This window comes from Helobdella robusta (genome assembly GCF_000326865.2).
Source record: "Helobdella robusta unplaced genomic scaffold HELROscaffold_65, whole genome shotgun sequence".
NCBI lineage: Eukaryota > Metazoa > Annelida > Clitellata > Rhynchobdellida > Glossiphoniidae > Helobdella > Helobdella robusta.
Genome location: NW_008705364.1, coordinates 720,339 through 738,845, shown reverse-complemented (window position 1 = coordinate 738,845; position 18,507 = coordinate 720,339). Strand labels below are relative to the sequence as shown.

The window sequence follows — 18,507 nt, the reverse complement described above, 5'->3', positions numbered from 1 at the left end:
AAAACTTGTGTAAAACTTTTAATGTAATGAATTTCAATTCAAATATGACTACACTTAAGAAACATTATAAAGATGATTTGTTCAGCGTCCTTTATATAAACATAAGAAGTTTGTTGAACAAATCAGATGATATCTATGAATTCTTGCAAGAAATAAATTTTGAGGCAGATATCCTTGCAATGACTGTAGTATGAATGATAGAATGACTGAGTACCTGGATGTTTTGATATATAAATTTCTTAATAATAACAAACTTAGATTACATACTTGTGTACACCTTAAGGAGACGGACAATCTCTCGTTGTTGCACCACAGCTCGTGCCACCCTAGGCATGTGATGCGGGGGATTGTCCGTTCCCAATTCATTAGATACTTTAGATTGTGTAGTGAATTCGAGGCTTTTTGGTATATGGCGAGAATGTTGATGAATGTCTTAGGTGATAGAGGGTACGGGTTTAAGGAAATGAAGGGTATATTGAGGGAGGTGATGAAGAGGTACAACATTTATGAATGGTTTAAAAAACATAACGAGGAGAGGGATGGGTTGAATGTGGTGAATGGGGGGATGAATGATAGAATGTTTGGAGTCAGTATGAAAGATATATATAATGACCGAATGGGGAAGGAAGTAATAATCCCTCTCCCCTTCTCTAATGGGCTACAGACATTTAAAAATAATTTAATCGAATTCTTTAATAAACATAAGGGTGGTATGAATGTGAGGTGTGTAAACATGGGTAATAGACCACTGGGTCGGGTTCTCTTTCATGAATAGGTGACTGGGGAACGAATGTATACTTCACTACTTTTATTTATGATTTTATTAATGATTTTTTAAATAATGATGTATGAATGAATGTTTTACTTTTTTGATTTATTATCTCCGTTATAGTTAATTTAACTTTGATTTTGAAGTGACTAATTATCTGGGCTTGATTGAAATTTCTTATATATAATATATTCAATAATAGCTGGGTTAACCGTGTTAAATTTTCGAATTTATTATTGATACATTTATAATTTTGGGTCTTCTATATTTGATACGGCATATTTTAACTCTAACATTCCAGGTTTTGAATTTGAATTTTAATTACTCGTATTATATAAAAACACTATCGTATATAGTCCCAATGGTAAATGTTATTCTCATGTATTAATTTTAATGGGTGATCTCGGTCTTTTGATTTTTCTTATCTTATTATCTATACTTTGTTTTATTTTTGATTTTCTATGTATGGTAGAGGCAAAAGGGGAGATATTAACCGTTTACATTTTTTCGAATTATATATAAAATACTGTTGTATGTGATCCCAATTGTAATTAATATTTCCATATACTATAATTTCAATAGCTTGAGTTATACATTTGATTTTTCTGACGTAACTACGTATATTTTGAGTTCTCTTGTTTTTCCTATTTATTGTATATACAATAGACTATAAGTTTACCGTTTTAATTTTTTCGAATTATATACAAAATACTGAAATATAGGGTCCTAACTGTAGTTTATATCTCCACATGCAATAATTTTAACAATTTGAGTTGTATTTTTGATTTTTCTGACTCTGTTATTTGTATTTTAATTTCTCTTAGTCTTTCTATATACTGCACATATAATGGGCCACATGTTTACCGTTTTAATTTTTTCGAATTATATATAAAATACTGTAATATAGGGTCCTAACCGTAATTTATATCTCCACATGCATTAATTTTAACAATTTGAGTTGTATTTTTGATTTTTCTGACTCTGTTATTTATATTTTAATTTCTTTTAGTCTTTCTATATACTGCACATACAATGGTTTTAATGATCACCTGTTTTAACACTTTTTGAAAAATTTTTTTTACGATGTTTGAACGTTTTATATATTTAATTTATTTGTGGTTTTAATGTTTGTTATTAACTCTCTTTCCTTCTTATATTAATTTATTTCATAATTGTGTTATCCATTTGGTTTTTCAACTTATCATTGGACTTGACGTTTTACATATTTTACGTTTTACATATTTAATTTATTCATTGCATTTAATTGTAATTTACACTAATTCATATTTATTCTTTTTACACAGTCTGCTAATTCCTGATGAGAGATTTTAATAATCTCGAAACACTGGTGTAGATAAAGCAGACTTGACACGATTTCATTGAATGAAAGCGGTTCTACCCTAACGTTTGTGTTTAACAGCTCAAGTTAGCATCGTACGCGTTAAGATATAACCCTCTAAAATAAAAACCAATAGCGCTTCTGCCAACCTTTTCGAAAATTTTGGAAAAAATCAACGAATGAGTAGTTTTCTACAAAAAAAACAAAATTTTATCAAATTGTCAATTTGGCTTCAAAGAAAAATACTGAACAGAACTAGCGATCGTAGAGTTGATTCGGAAAATTGGTGTCCATGCCGAAAGTAAGAATTATATAATCGGCACATGCTTGGATCTGTCCAAAGCATTCGATTGCATCAACCACAACATCATGTTGAAGAAACTTGAAAAGTATGGCTTCTTTAGAAGCAATGAAATAGAATTATTATTTTATTTACTGAAAATTTTTGTTTAAACACGGAACATTTCTGATTAGGTGACCATACCAGATGAATTTCTATACAAATTCTATTATGGTCTTCTTGCTTTCTTAATATTTTTGAATATTGAGAAGCAAATAAAATTACGTTTCGTATCGTTTCCATAGAGATTTATCTCCATAAATAACAACAACAATAACAACAATAACAACAACAATAATAATAATAACAACGACAACAGCGATAATAATAGTAATAATAATGACAACAGCTATATAAAACGAAATCAATAACATCATTGAGCAGTATTACCTCATCTCGGGCTGTGGTTTATCAGCATTGTTGTTATTATTATTATTGTTGTTGTTGTTGCTGATGTTGTTGTTGTTATGATAATTATTATTATTATTATTATTGTTGTTGTTATTGTTGTTGCTTTGATTCTGTGGAATTGAAAATATAAAAAGAGAGTTGTTATCAACTTCGCAATATCATTAGCGCTTTAGTATTTACTTTGACAATAATAAAAACGCCATCGTCGTCATCATCATTGCTTATCTCATCATCATTATCATCACCATCATCATCATCACAAACAAAATTAGCAGCAGTCGGGCCACAGATTGTATACGATATTTATATCTACCCGCATTCTTTTTTATATTAAAAAAATGCTTCAACATTATTCATCAGTTTCAAGATTCCTCAACAACATTAAAAACACCACCACCAACAACAAAAACATGAACTGCAACTACACCAAAAGAACATCAACAACATCAGAGGCGGCAACAACATCCTACCCCTCTAAACTTCTTCTCCTTCTTCCTATTATTTTGATTCCTCCTAACGGTTTGTTTATAATTGGCTTCGGTCTTGGTTAAGTAGTAGAAGAGGACGCAGTCACCGGCCGTCTGTTGGTTAGTGTTGTGTTATTGTCATTATTGTTAGCAGTTTTCTTACTGCTATTATGTTTTCAGTTTTAATATAGCAATCAGGTTTGAGATCACTCGTACGTCGTTCGATATTTTCCACATTAGTAACAGTAGAAATAAATGGTCGAACATTTTCAGTGAAATAAAAAGTAGCGATTGTAGAAACTCGCTAAAATTTGGTACCAGTAGCAATAAGAAACAGCAACGAATACCCAAACAACTAGCACCCCAAAAAACACCACCATAACATCAGCCGGCCTCACATCAACAACCAATACCGCAACAACCAACTTTATTCTCAAGATGGTCAGCTATCATGCCGAACTTTTTAGGATACTGCTGATACTTCTCAGCGAATATCTCAGTCTCCAGGGAGTTCCATGGTTTCGGAGCGTAATCAATACTCCTAATTAGGCGGTTCTCGTCAACGATCCTTCGCGATCTCCTCTTTATGTCCAGCAGTGGAGGAGGTGTTATCGACAACTTTTTCATTCTCTCTATCTTAACCTGCGCGTGTGTGCGTGTGTGTGTGTGTGCGTGCGTGTGCGTGATGGTATTTGTGTGAATGTGTGCGCCTTTCTTGCACGCATACGTTTTTAATATCGGATTATTCACAACGTACGTTACTTCTATAAATAAAAACATAAATCAATAACTGAAACAACAACCGCATTTAACAACAACACACTTCTTAATCATTGTTCTATTGATCTTCTATCAAACAATAAGAACAACAGCGTCAACAACAACAACATCAACAACATCAACATCAACAACAAAAAAATCGAGAAGAACGTAGCAAACCTCTTGGTCGTGTATCTCATTGATAATCTCCTCCATATTGGCCTCACTCCTTGCATAACCAGCTGGCCTGTTGGCTGGCATGGCGAACCTACCACAACAACAATTACAACAACAATTACAATATCAATAATAATAATTATTACAACAACGACAATAATAATAATAAAAGTGGTACTGATGCATAATAAATGATTTCATGTCGATGTGACTACAGAATCATACGAAAATAAATATAATTTTAACGATAATTAATAATAAGAGAAATAATTATACCAAAATGCTTAGCCGAAAATTTACTTTAAATGATACTTCAATAATCTAACCAAAGAAAAAATATATAAAAACAATTTATAATTCGACCTTTGCAATTTACATTTGTCATCTTTTTGTTTCTTTAAGTCGGGGAAAACTTTCTCAAAGAACTCCTTATATTTAGCATCTTTTTCCCTAATTTTAGTGAATTATTTTAGTAAGTTGAATTTTTTAGCAAACACGTCGTTCAAAATTAGATAATTTTAGCAAAAGTTTTATAAATATTATTATGTAATTCATAATCTCACAATTCTATAATTCATAATTATTTTATGTTTGATTATAATTTATAATAATTCATAATTCATTGATACTAATTCGTAATTCATTACGGACGATTTATAATTCTATAACAACATTTCATTATTTCGTAATTACAATTCATAGGTTAAATGAATCAGTCATATGTAATTTTACAATTCATAAATACAATTAATAATTCATAATTTTACAATTCATAATTTTACAATTCATAATTACAACTTTTTAACGGAAGTATTTTCCTTCCGGTTCAGTTTTTTCATCCACTGATTGTGCAGTTGATTGTATCTTTCTGTCAAATATCTTACCTGTCATGACGATGTTTATTATTATTATTATTATCATTACGATCAACATCATCAACATCATCTGCATCCCCATCTTCTCCATCATCTTCATCATCATCATCTTCGCCGTCATCTTCATCATCAACAAAAACCGACATACCCTTATTTTTTCGGCTTGTTGTTTCTTAGCTAAATGGGCTACTAATAACTTTTTAAATTTTTGGAATCTGAATTTGATTGGAAAAACATTTCGTTTATAAACACAAGAAAATGTGAAAATAATAACACAAACACACACACATAATTTTATATATATATATATAATTATTATATTATTATATTTTTTTATATAATAATATATATATATGCTGGAAGGAGTCCATATTTTATACAGTATTGTATGAATTCTACCGAATTGTTGGCGTTAATCAATCTCAAGTTTAAATTGATTAGTGCCAACAATTTGGTAGATTCATACAGTACTATATATATATATATATATATATATATATATATAAGCAGACATACATACATACACACACACATACATACGCACATATATATATCCATGCAATCAACATTATTTGACGGTCTACCCAGGAATAAGTTCATACACACATTTACACATATTTTCCTGCCCCAGATACAAGACGATTATAAAATGATTGTATTATAACTCTTACTACCTCCTACTGCTACTACTGCTGCTGCTACCACTACTGCTGCTGCTAATGATGCTGCTGGCCTTACTGCTACTAAACTGCAATAACTTGTATTACTACTATTACATCTACTATCATTCATTGTGGTAATACTAAAAAACGACTGCTACTACGACAATTACTACTGCAATTAAGATTACTACTACTGTTGTAAATGTTAGGCCTACTACTGCATATAACACTACTGCTAGAGTCAGTACTAGTGCTGCTATACAAATACTTTCGCACCTTCCCCGCGTGCTACACGAAAACCACAGGATATTTCAACGATACTAATGTGTTCAACAGTAGTTAAATTGTAACATGAGATGATGAACCTCATGAAGTTAAATAGTTCATATCCGCAACAAACACGCAAAAGACGCCAAGACTTAATTCTGAATACACCCATTTACTGACTAGATATAAAAGACGTTTAATTAATGTAGAAAATTGAAATAATTGCTTATAAAAATACAGCCACGTAACGCTCAAGAGTATTTATATAGAGATGGTAGTAGAAATAATAATAACTTCTCTTGATTCTCATGGTAGATCTCAGTATCAGAAGGCTGTCTGTATAAGGGCTAGTTGGAACAAAATCATCATCATCATCATCATCATCATCATTATTATTATTATTACTATTATTTAAAATAATAATCGTGAAAGATATGAAATAATTATTATTAATTAGTATTAAAATAATTAAAATTAAAAAATCCTATTATTACATTGATAAATTTAAATATATATTCATAAATATATACAAACTAGCTAAGAGTGTACCAGTAAAGAAACAAATGAATGACTGATTGAATTGAATTGAAGAAAGGATAAACCAATAAATGAATGATTAAATGAGTGAAGGAATAAGTGAATGAATGAACAAAAGAATGAATGAAAATTAAAATAAATATAAAAGGTATACCAGTTGAACATGATCCAGTTTGTGATACTTATACAAGCTGTTGTGTGACTGATTGGCTACATGCTTGATTTATAACAAACAAAAATATTTAAAAAATTATAAATAAACTAATTATGATCAATAATTAACATATTATAAATAAATATATATATATAAATATTAACATTAAATGTCAATTATTAATATAATTGACGCCAGCTACTACTTAAGAAAACTAAAAAACTAAGCCACAGGAATCATTAAATTAATTAACCCCAAAGACAAACAACTACTATTGTAATTATAGCGTAATTATAGTGTATGTATGTATGAATGTGTCTGTGTGTGTGTGTGTTGGAATGTGTTGAATGTGTGCGTGCGTGTGTGTATAAACCTTATTTTGGCTATAAATAGCCCTTGATAATGATGAAATTGTTGATGCGGTTGTCTGCTGTTGCTGCTGCTGTTGTTCATTTGATGCACTATCATCTTCAAATCTGTCCTCTGATGAAACTTTTTCATTTAACTGATTCTGTGATGAATGGATAAAGGAGTGAATGAATGGATGAATGGATTGCGATTTGATTGGTATAGATCTGACGATGTTTGCCGATCAATAAGACGCAGTTGAAAATTGTAGGAGCTTCTACAAAAGGTTCTTTGCATAAACTAGTGTTCATATTGCAAATGGGGTTGCGTGATACTGAGGCGAGTGACAGATGTGGATGGCGTCGAGGGGTATTTCGGTTTCATCATAGGTAGCCAAACGGCAACCCCCGATCTCGGGGAAAATGTCGTCTAAACGTGTGTTGTTGTTGTTGTCATATTGCAAATGGATCAAATAATTCTGCTGCAATTTTAACAAAAAAATATTTCTTGCCCCACAAATCTGGAAACTTTCCATTTTAATAGCCGATCATTCATCGTTGAGAGGTTCAATAGATGGATATGAAATAAATGTGAAACAAGAATGGGAAGGCAGAAACAAGTATGAAGCACTTGCAATCAAATAAATATGATTAAACATTTATATAGACTGGCTGGCTGGCTGGCTGACTCACCGTGTGATCTCTTGAGCTTTCAAAAGAATGAGTTTGCTGTAAAACACCAATTATTAACTCCAATTACTATTGTAATTATTATTTATTTCTAGCATGGCTAACAAAGTTTATCAAAAAACATGTATTAATTGCTGTACTTGAAAAAATTTCACGTAGCAACTTCGGTTGAGGTGGGCGACGAACGGAGGTTTTGCACTCCCAGAATGAATGAATGAATGAATGAATGAATGAATGAATGAATGAATGAATGAATGAATGAATGAATGAGAAAATAAAGGAAACCAACCAGGTTTTGCTTCAAGTTGATGATGGACTGTTCAATAAGCACCTCCTCCTTAGTTATCTTACTCATCTTGCTCTGCAAACTTTTGGCTGTCAATTTCAAATTCTCCTGACTGGCAATGATGTCATCTTCATTGCTGCTGATGCTAGCTTCGATAAGTGGGTTTGAATGCTGTTGTTGTTGTTGTTGCATTAATTGTCGTTGCAAAAGCTGTTGTTGCTGTAGTTGTTGAAGTTGATGTAATTGTTGTAGTTGTTGTTGCGGTTGTACCTGTAGTTGTTGAAGCTGCTGTAATTGTTGTGGCTGTAGGAGGAGTGGTGGCTGTAATTGGGGTCTCCATCCTTGTTGAATGTTATATGGGTTCTGCATTGGTTGGTACATCAGGAAAGTTAAGTAACTCATTACAACATGATTAAGTCATATAATTAACCACAACCACAATAACAGAGAGAGAGAGAGAGAAAGAGAGAGAGAGAAAGAGGAGAGAGAGAGAGAGAGAGAAAGAGAAAAATAAACGCAACAAACAAACGCCGCGCACACACACAAACACACACACACAAACACACAGTACTTATCAAATACTTCATTGAACTAAAAGTACAAATTAAATAACAAATTAAAATGAACTGACTGATAGGTGACACCACATCACATAACATCAATTCATTATACAATGCAATTACATTAATTACAATAGCATTAATCACCTTAGCATCCAGTGCATTCAACAAAAGCAAATTATTATTACTATTATTATTGTTGCTATTATCATCGTCATCATTGTTATCATTAATATTCATATTATTATTATTCACATTTATACTGTTATAGGTTGAAAAAATTACATTAGAGGTAGATAGGGTGTTATTGTTTTTGACGTTGTGCAAGTTGGTCAAGTTATTATTATTATTATTATCATTATTATTATTACTATTATTATTATTAATTACATTCAAATTATAATTATTATAATTATTGGACTTGATCTTCTTCTTAGGCTGGCCACCAACATGCTTCCCTTCGGCAGCCACATTCACGGACGATGCTGACGTCGGCGGGTGACGAAATAATGACGACGACGACGACGATGAAGATGAAGGAGGAAACGATGAAGATGATAACGATAACATCATCGATGCTGCTGCTGCTCCTGCTGCTGCTGATGATGATGTAGTGGCGATCAGTAGCGATGACGATGATGATAACGACGATGATGCTGATGGTTTATCGTGATGGCTGACCCATAATCTTTTCTGCCCTTTCAGTTCATAGGCATCTGTGCCGGGGAAATGATCTGATATAGGCGACAGCGTTGGGGGTCCATAGTAATGTTGTTGCTGTTGTTGTTGCTGCTGTTGTTGTTGCTGATGTTGTTGCTGATGTTGTTGTTGCTGCTGCTGTTGTTGTAGCTGTTGTAGAAGTAATTGATGTTGTTGTTGATGGTGTTGCTGAGGTGATATAGAATGTTGCTGTAGTTGTTTTTGTTGTAGAATTAATTGATGCTGTAGTTGAAGTTGTTGTTGATGTTGTTGTTGTTGCGGTTGTTGTTGTTGTTGTCTCGTTGTTGATGTTGACACCTATTGCTGAGATAATTTATTGCCATACAAAAAAATGTTAGCAAGGTAGTTTAGAAATTCGAAAAAAAAATTAATAACTTTTAACGATGATGATGACAACAACAACTCATAAATTTATTATTCAAAAGTTATTTCATCGACTTCCATTCTAGTTCCACTATTTAAAATATTTTAATCTATTAAAAACAAGGCGCTTGTACATAAAATAAAAACAGTTTGTGTGAATGAATGAATGAATGAATGAATGAATGAATGAATGAATGAATGAATGAATGAATGAATGAATGAATGAGTGACATACTTATCTGGCATCTGATTGGTCCGGGTGACGGCCACTTTATTTGATTCACGCATATTAATGGCCTCGACTTCCTAATATAAAAATATAAAAAAATAATTTGCACAATAAAATTATAAACTACAAAAGTTTAAAAATTTAGAAAGCAAAAATTATTAGAAGTTTCTATTTAGCAGCTTCGTGCCAAAACAACTTCGATTTGGCGTCGCTAATATTTTAACACAAAGCTTTTAAATTAATTGCATTGAACCTATTGACAACTGTACATCATCATCATTGCATAGGTTATTTATTCCTCTATATAGTTTTTATCAAATAGACGCTGAAGAGTTTTGGAATGGATTGTGACCTGTACTGAAAGAGATAGATCTTATAAGACAACAGACAACGTTCAGCTCAGTAAACCAAAATGGAAGCCAGAAGCTCTCTTCAAGAAGAGTGAACCGCACCGAGCACTCGTTGAATGGAAGAGTCCCATCTTCCAGCCTGGCCACGCTTTACACAACAGACATTCTGAACGTCCTGGGTTACAAGATTCTCCTTCACCCACCATACCACCCAGACTTCTCACTAGCAAATCATCATTTTTTCAAATATCTCAACAACTTTTAGTCGGAACAGCGCCTCAAGACCAGAGACACCACAGCCGCTAATTATTAACCTACTGCCACCGACAAACTCATTTCCCGTTAGTATTATAAATGAGTGCAGATTGCTATAAACTTCCTTTCAATTGAAGCAGCCAAGTTATGAAATTTTCAATTGAACCTAATGAAAATTATATTTTCTGCCCTCATACATGTAAACTTTCCATAAAATTATGATTGACGATAGCTAAGATATATAACATAAATATATAAATAGATAATAATAATATAATAGCATATAGTAAGGAGCATAGAACAACAATATTAGCTGAAGTAAGGTTACATTACATTACAAGGTTTTACATTAAATCAACCAGGTTTTTAATACAGAACATAAAAAAAGCTCTTCACATACATATTATTATTATTATTTTTATTGTTGTTATTGTTGATGTTGTTCATTACGCTGTGAATGAACTAGAAATGTGTACAGTACGGAGTAATGCTTTCATTGCCTGCAACAAAGGAATGAATGAGTGAATGAGTGAGTGAATGAATGAATGAATAGGTGAATGAATTAATGGGTGAATGAATGAATGAACGAATGAATAAACGAACGAATAGTTGAAAGCATAAACAAGGACTAAAAGAATGCCTGAATGAACCTTTGAATGAGAAAAGTAGAATGAATAAAGTGAATGAAGACAAATGATAGGCAGAGTGAGCATAGAAGACATTGAATGAAGTAAAAATAGCAAAATAAGTACTAGTGCGTGCGTGCGTGTGGATATGTATATCAATAAATAAAAATATGTACAACGCATATTAACAGTTCATTAAATATACCAGATGATAGATCATCATCCTCAACCTTTGTCATCGTCATATATCATCAGATACAGTTGTTTTCAACATTGACTACACTACGTGTACACACACACACACACACACACACACACACACACACACACGCACACACACACACACGAACGCACACGCAAGCAAACAAGCAAATAAACGCCATAAATTTATAGCAGAAACTAAAAAACTTTTTCATTAATATTTGCAATAATCAGGATTGAGACCATTCATGAATTAAGTCACGTATTATTAAAATTAAAGATAATAATTTGATAATTTGCATTCATTCATTCGTTCGTTCATTCATTCATTCATGATCGAATGAGATCATTCATTCGTTCATTCTGTGTAATTATATTCCTGTAATAATTAAAAATAAAAAAGAATATTCGAAAGCAAAGGCAGGCCAGACATGTTTTTAAATAATAAAAAAAAATATAATATATCAATACAGAGCAATGTTCCTTGTTTACAAGCATATGCTGCGTATTTGTATGCTTCTTTGCTTGTATGTGTATTTACTTGTATGTGTGTTTGTTTGTGTGTTTGTATGTGTGCTTGTTTGTTTGTATGTATATGTGTGTTTGTTTGTTTGTATTTTTCCCAAGGCATTAAAAAAATTTCAAGGTGTAACTCTGCTAAAAGTGTTGGCATACACATTTGTCTGAATGTTTGTAAGTTCGCGTGCATGTTTGTTCACTTATATTTGTATGTGTGTATTTGTGAATGGGTCTGTATGATTGCCTATTTATGCATGCATACTTATATGATTTATGTATATTAGTATGTCTGTTTGTTTGTTTGTTTGCAACAATTGTGTATGTATGTTTGTATGTATGTATGTTTATACATGTGTGCCCATTCTAGAATCTAAATACATGGGCAAGAGCATGTATGTATGCATGTGTCCTAAAATAAGGTTAAGCACTTTCTGAAAACTTCAAGAGCACAACAACTACAACAACATATTAAAAATAAGATTAATAACAGTGATAAAGATAATAAATACGAAACCCTTGGTTTGTTTTTTGTATGGATGTACGTTTGCTTGTTTGTTTGCTTGTTTGTTTGTTTTTATGTCTGGGTAATTACCTTCACTAAGAATGCAGTGGTGGGTAAGAAAAATGACCTTGTTTGGTTCTGTGCAATAAAATGTGAGCCATTATTCCTCTAATACACACACATACATACATACACTCACGCTCACGTATATACAAACTCACACACACACACACACACACACATACACACACACAGGCACACACACACACAAATAACATAACATGAAGATAAAGACACTGATGACTATGGTATCAATGAACAAACCAACTATAGATGTTAACGTATTGAGAGAAAAATTGCATTGATATTAATCACAATGGCTAGTGGCAAGAAATTATTATTACAACACACGTTTAGACGACATTTTCCCCGAGATCGGGGGTTGCCGTTTGGCTACCTATGATGAAACCGAAATACCCCTCGACGCCATCCACATCTGTCACTCGCCTCAGTATCACGCAACCCCGCTTTCATCCTGTCCTTCTCCACCTGCTCTCTCCATCCCAATCGCGGACGACCCCTTCCTACCACTCCTTCAACCTCGAACTCCAACGCTCGCCTAATCCCGACCCTTTCATCCCTTCTCAACACATGTCCATACCATCGCAATCTCGATCTCCTTATCAATGTCACAATGTCCTCATTCAGTCCCATCATTGACATCAGCTCTGTACTACTCCTCCTATCCTTCACTTTAACCCCACACATCATCCTCACCATAGCTCTTTCAGCTCTCTGCAGTACACTTTCCTCCTCTCTCTCCTCAACACCCAAGTTTCACCACCATATACCATCGCTGCTCTCACACATGCTTTATATACCCTCCCATTCATCTTCACTGACCATTTCTTTCCACACAATACCCCACCCAGTTCCCTAAATTTCATCCATCCTACACGAACTCTTGCCGTAACTGCGCTCAAACATCCTCCATCCGCGTTCAGCTTATCCCCTAAGTAAACAAAGCTTTCCACTCTTTCAATACCACCACTCAACCCCGTCCTTGCGTCCGTCCTATTAATTACACCATGAACACATTTCTTACATTTGAACGTGTCTTCCACCTTTTTCAGTGCCCCCCTCACACCACTACACCACTACCGAGTTAGCCTTCACTCTCCTGTCACATACCCCATTGGGGTCTATTTTACTTATCAATCGCTCCCCACCTTCCCCACTCACCATTACCTTCGTCTTACCAATATTAACTTTTAACCCTTTCTTTTCAATAACACTTTTCCATCTATCAAATTTTAACTGCAATTCTTCCATGCTATCAGCCATCAAGACTAAATCATCTGCATACAAAATCTCAAATAACAACCCTCCATTATGTTTCCACACACAACATCCATCACAATTGCAAACAGAAACGGTGATAACACTGATCCTTGATGCACTCCTACCTTAACACTAAAAGCGTCCGACATCCCCCTTCCAACCCTCACCTTTGTCTTTGCCCCTTCATACAGCTGCATCACAGCTTTAACAAGTCTCTCATTCACTCCTTTCTTCCTCAACGCCCATTCAATGACCTTCCTCGGTACTCGATCAAAAGCCTTTTCTAGATCCACAAAACACATGTACAATCTTCGTTTCTTCTTTCTATAATTCTCCTGCAACATTCCCACCATGAACAACGCATCCGCCGTTCCCCTACCAGGCATAAACCCACACTGCATTTCATTAACTGTCACCATATTTCTCAACCTCCTCTCAAGCACCCTCTCCACTACTTTCATTCCGTGCTCTAGCAATTTCACACCCCTATATGACCCACAATCTCTCACATCTCCTTTGCCCTTATACAACGGCACCAACACACTGTGTCGCCAATCCTCAGGTATACCTTCATCATCAAACATACTGTTAGCAATTCTCATCATAACTTCAATTCCTATCACCCCACTCGCTTTTATAGGTTCTGCCGCCACTTCCGAAACCCCTGTCGCCTTACCTAGTTTCATTTCTCTAACTGCTTTCTCTACTTCCTCCATCGTCACCTTCTCTATAGGTCCGTGCGTGACCGCGGATTCCACATCTCCATCCCACTCATTCCCTTCATTCATCAACCTTTCCATATGAGCTTTCCACACCTGAGCTTTTTCCTCCTCATCTATGCACAACTTGCCAGATCCATCCCAAACACATCCATTCCCTATAACATCTTTCCTATCCCTCATTGACTGCTTTGCTACTTTGAACATTTTCCTCGAACTTACATCAAATTCCATTTCCTTCATTAACCTATCTGATGCTTTCGTCATTGCAGTTGCCACTGCCTGTTTTGCAACCTTCTTAGCCTTCCTATACTCAAACTCCGCTTCCTCCGTCATGTCCCTTCTCCATACCCTAAACCTCTCCTTCTTGACCTCCAAAACCCTTCATCCCACCACCACGTCTCACCATGCCTACACTTTCCTTTCGTCCATCCACATACTTTATCTGCCGAGGGCCAACACACAGTCCCTGTATCTCTCCCAAACATCTCCATCCTTACCACTCTCCCGATTTTCAGCCACCTTCACTTCAAATGCCTTCCTCACCTCTGCATCCTGCAACTTCCATGTCTTCTCTTTGCCACAAACTTATCCTTCTTCCTCCTCCCCATTTCTTTTGATGTCACATCTATCACAACCATACTATGCTGCAGCATGCCAGGTATCGCCTTCACATTCTTCACATACTTCCTAACCCTAACCCAATATATAGTCCATCATCGATCTATGCTCCCCTGACCTATATGTAATCAATCGCGCTGGTTCCTTTGTAAACCAGGTATTCCCCAAGAAATTATTATTAGTGAAGATATATATATATATATATATATATATAAAGAGAGAGAATAAGGTACTTTACATTTCAAACATTAATCTATTTCAAAGATATCAACAACTACAACAACAACAACAACACTAAGCCACCTACCTACCTACCTACCTATGTTAGTTTGAGAAGTGCTAACATTACTACTTATATTGAAAAAAATTCATCTCACTGCTTTTACCATTGATATTATTATTATAAATAATAATAATAATATTATTATATATAATAGTAATAATAATAATAATATTATTATTATTATTATAAATGCAATCTTAGCATGCACATGCATGCACTAGTTTCAAGATTAATTTATTATTTATAAATCCAAGTATGTATTATGTCTAACGATTTGTGGCTATTTATAGAAGCACGATTTAATAATAATAATAAAATATCATCAATAATAAAATATAATTCTTATTATTGTTATTATTATTTGAGACAGATGAAGCCATCAGTATAGTCATCATCGAAGAAGGTGAATAAGGTGAATGACTCAAATCACTACACACTGACAGACATATAACACCAGGGTGCTTGCTGAGAGAGAGAGAGAGAGAGAGAGAGAGAGAGAGAGAGAGAGAGAGAGAGGAGAGAGAAAATGTAAGGAATGGAATTCAAAATAGCAATCATAATGACAACAATAATCAAAAAATAATACTAGTGTAATTAGGATGCATGCATGTATGCATACATGCATGCATCATACATACGAACAAACGAACTAACTAACAAACATGGGCGCATGTAAAAATAACATAACCAAAAAATGGTTTTATGATTATATCTTGGCCCATTAATGTGATTGACTTTTTCAATATAATTCTTTTTATTATTGCTGTTTTAATCATTCTTCTTATTATTATTTTTATCATTGATTACCATTTGTCATTGTTATTGTTGAGGAGCATTCATATGCATAATAATTCACTGAAACCATTCACCAAACTAGTCATCTAATAATTTAACAGGTTAAAGCGCATGTTAAAATTGCCCAGCCCGACCAGGTTTGAGTGAATGCCAAGATATCCCCAGTTTGTCAGTATGATACATTGAGTGTAAGGCTTGCGTGGAGATGCTAGCATATTCATACACGCAGTGTGTGTGTTTGTGTTTGTGCGCGTGTGTGTGTAAATTGACCAAACTAATACAGTTCAATCATCTCACTCAAAGCCTATAATCCTCACTATTATTCATGAGTTGAGTTATTCACTTCAAATAACCTTTAAATGACGCGCACATACACACTAACACATACATACTCACACACACACGCACGCACACGAATACACACGTATGTATCTGTTAGTGTGTGTGTGTGTGTTATTGTGTGTATGTACGTATGTGGGGTATGTGTGTTCGGCATTTATTTGACCACCAAACATGAAAAACTAACTACTTGACAAATTAAATCAAATTGAGTTATTATTGAAATTTATATAATGTCTGTCTGTCTGTTTGTCTGTTTGTCTATCTATCTATCTTTCAGTTCGTCTGTTAGTCTGCCCGTTTGTTTGTTTCTTTAAAAGTGGAGTGAAGTTGTAATAATTTAAAAATTTTAGTGATAGGAGACATCTTAAGGGGCACTTAACAGTCCTTGGTATTATTATATCATAATAAATAGATCAATGAAGAACCATAATTATTGTTACCTATAATTACCTATATTATTAGTTCGATGATGATGATGATGATTATCATGATGACGAATTACCACCGATGGTAGTGATGATGATGAAAAATTAAACAATTTATAACCAGCCAATAAAAACTATACAATACAAAAACCTTGTTCTGTGATGAATAAATCATTGAAATCATTAGTGCTTCGTAAAAAAACAGCCACATCAATAACAACAACATCCTCAACACAAACACACGCACATGCACATATACACAGACAGAAACACAAACACACACACACACATATACATATATGTGAGCAGGGTTTTATTTTCTTTTCAAAACTTTTTCACTGAAATTAGGTACACTTATGATTTCATAAATTATGTTAAAGTGTTGCCTCCACACACACACACACATACACACACACACACATACACACACGCACGCGCACACAACACACACATACACACACGCACGCACGCACACACGTGCATGTATATATAGTAAGTGCCTGTGTGTGGGTATGTTGATGATGATGAACACTAAAGAACAAATGAGAAAAAGATGAAAGTGAAAGAAAGCGAGATAGTGATGATAAACAGAGAGATATAGAAGAATGGAGAGAGAGAGAGAATGAGAAAGAAAAAGAGAGAGAGAGAGATGAGATGTAAACAAAAACATTTGTATTATGTTTGCAGTCTGCCTCATGTGTGCAGCATCAACATGCATACATAAAGATAGGCCTATGTATATATGCATGAGTAAAGAGGGTAGAGTTAGTAAGTTTTGTTTAATTTCAATGCTATTCTTTCTGGGCCATATCATGGTATATATGTGTTTATACATGCATGTCTATGTGTGAATGTGTGTGTTCATGCTTAAGTACATGATATATATATATATATATATATGTACATATATATGTACATATATATATATATATATATATATATGTACATATATATGTACATATATATGTACATATGTATATATATATATATGTGTGTGTGTGTGTGTGTGTGTGTGTGTGTGTGTGTGTGTGTCTCAAGCTATCTGTCTGTAGTGCAGTACAATAAAGTAAATGCATTGAAATACTATTTTTCCACATTGAGTTCAGTTAAGTTAGTGGCTGTAAAAATTATTCAATGAATACATGCATGCACACACATACATCCTACATACTTACATACATTATATATATATATTGATATATATATATATATATATATATATATATATATATATATACATATATATATATATATATATATATATATATATAATGTTCATATTTGTTGTTTCCACTTATTGAGAATTCAAATATTTACATTGATCAATCATTACAATTTATGTGTTAATATTGTAGTCTCATCATTAAAACTTGAGTCTATTTATAAAGATGTAGGCATATAGCATTATTATACAACCAACCTGAGAAACACATGTGTGTGAATGTGTTGTGTATGGATGTGAGTGTATGTGTGTGTGTGCGTGCGTGCGTGCGTGCGTGTGTGTGTAATTAACATTAGTAGAGGCAATAAATAAATAAATGAATAAAAAACAAAAATTTAATTTTAAATAATTTTC

The 18,507-nt window shown here is 33.6% G+C and overlaps 1 protein-coding gene across 1 annotated transcript; it reads right to left on the bottom strand.

The window, feature by feature from the left end:
* Positions 1-12: 12 nt before the first annotated feature.
* On the bottom strand, positions 13-10,638 carry HELRODRAFT_194071 (hypothetical protein; the record flags this gene model as incomplete). Its single annotated transcript, XM_009030164.1, has 14 exons — positions 13-186; positions 2,584-2,645; positions 2,839-2,961; positions 3,330-3,440; positions 3,753-3,968; positions 4,266-4,353; positions 4,626-4,712; positions 5,061-5,146; positions 5,286-5,352; positions 6,361-6,413; positions 7,131-7,268; positions 8,084-8,251; positions 9,322-9,489; positions 10,621-10,638. 12 exons carry the CDS (start codon positions 10,636-10,638, stop codon positions 2,950-2,952), a joined length of 1,212 nt encoding a protein of 403 aa, XP_009028412.1. The 3' UTR covers positions 13-186; positions 2,584-2,645; positions 2,839-2,949.
* Positions 10,639-18,507: the final 7,869 nt, after the last annotated feature.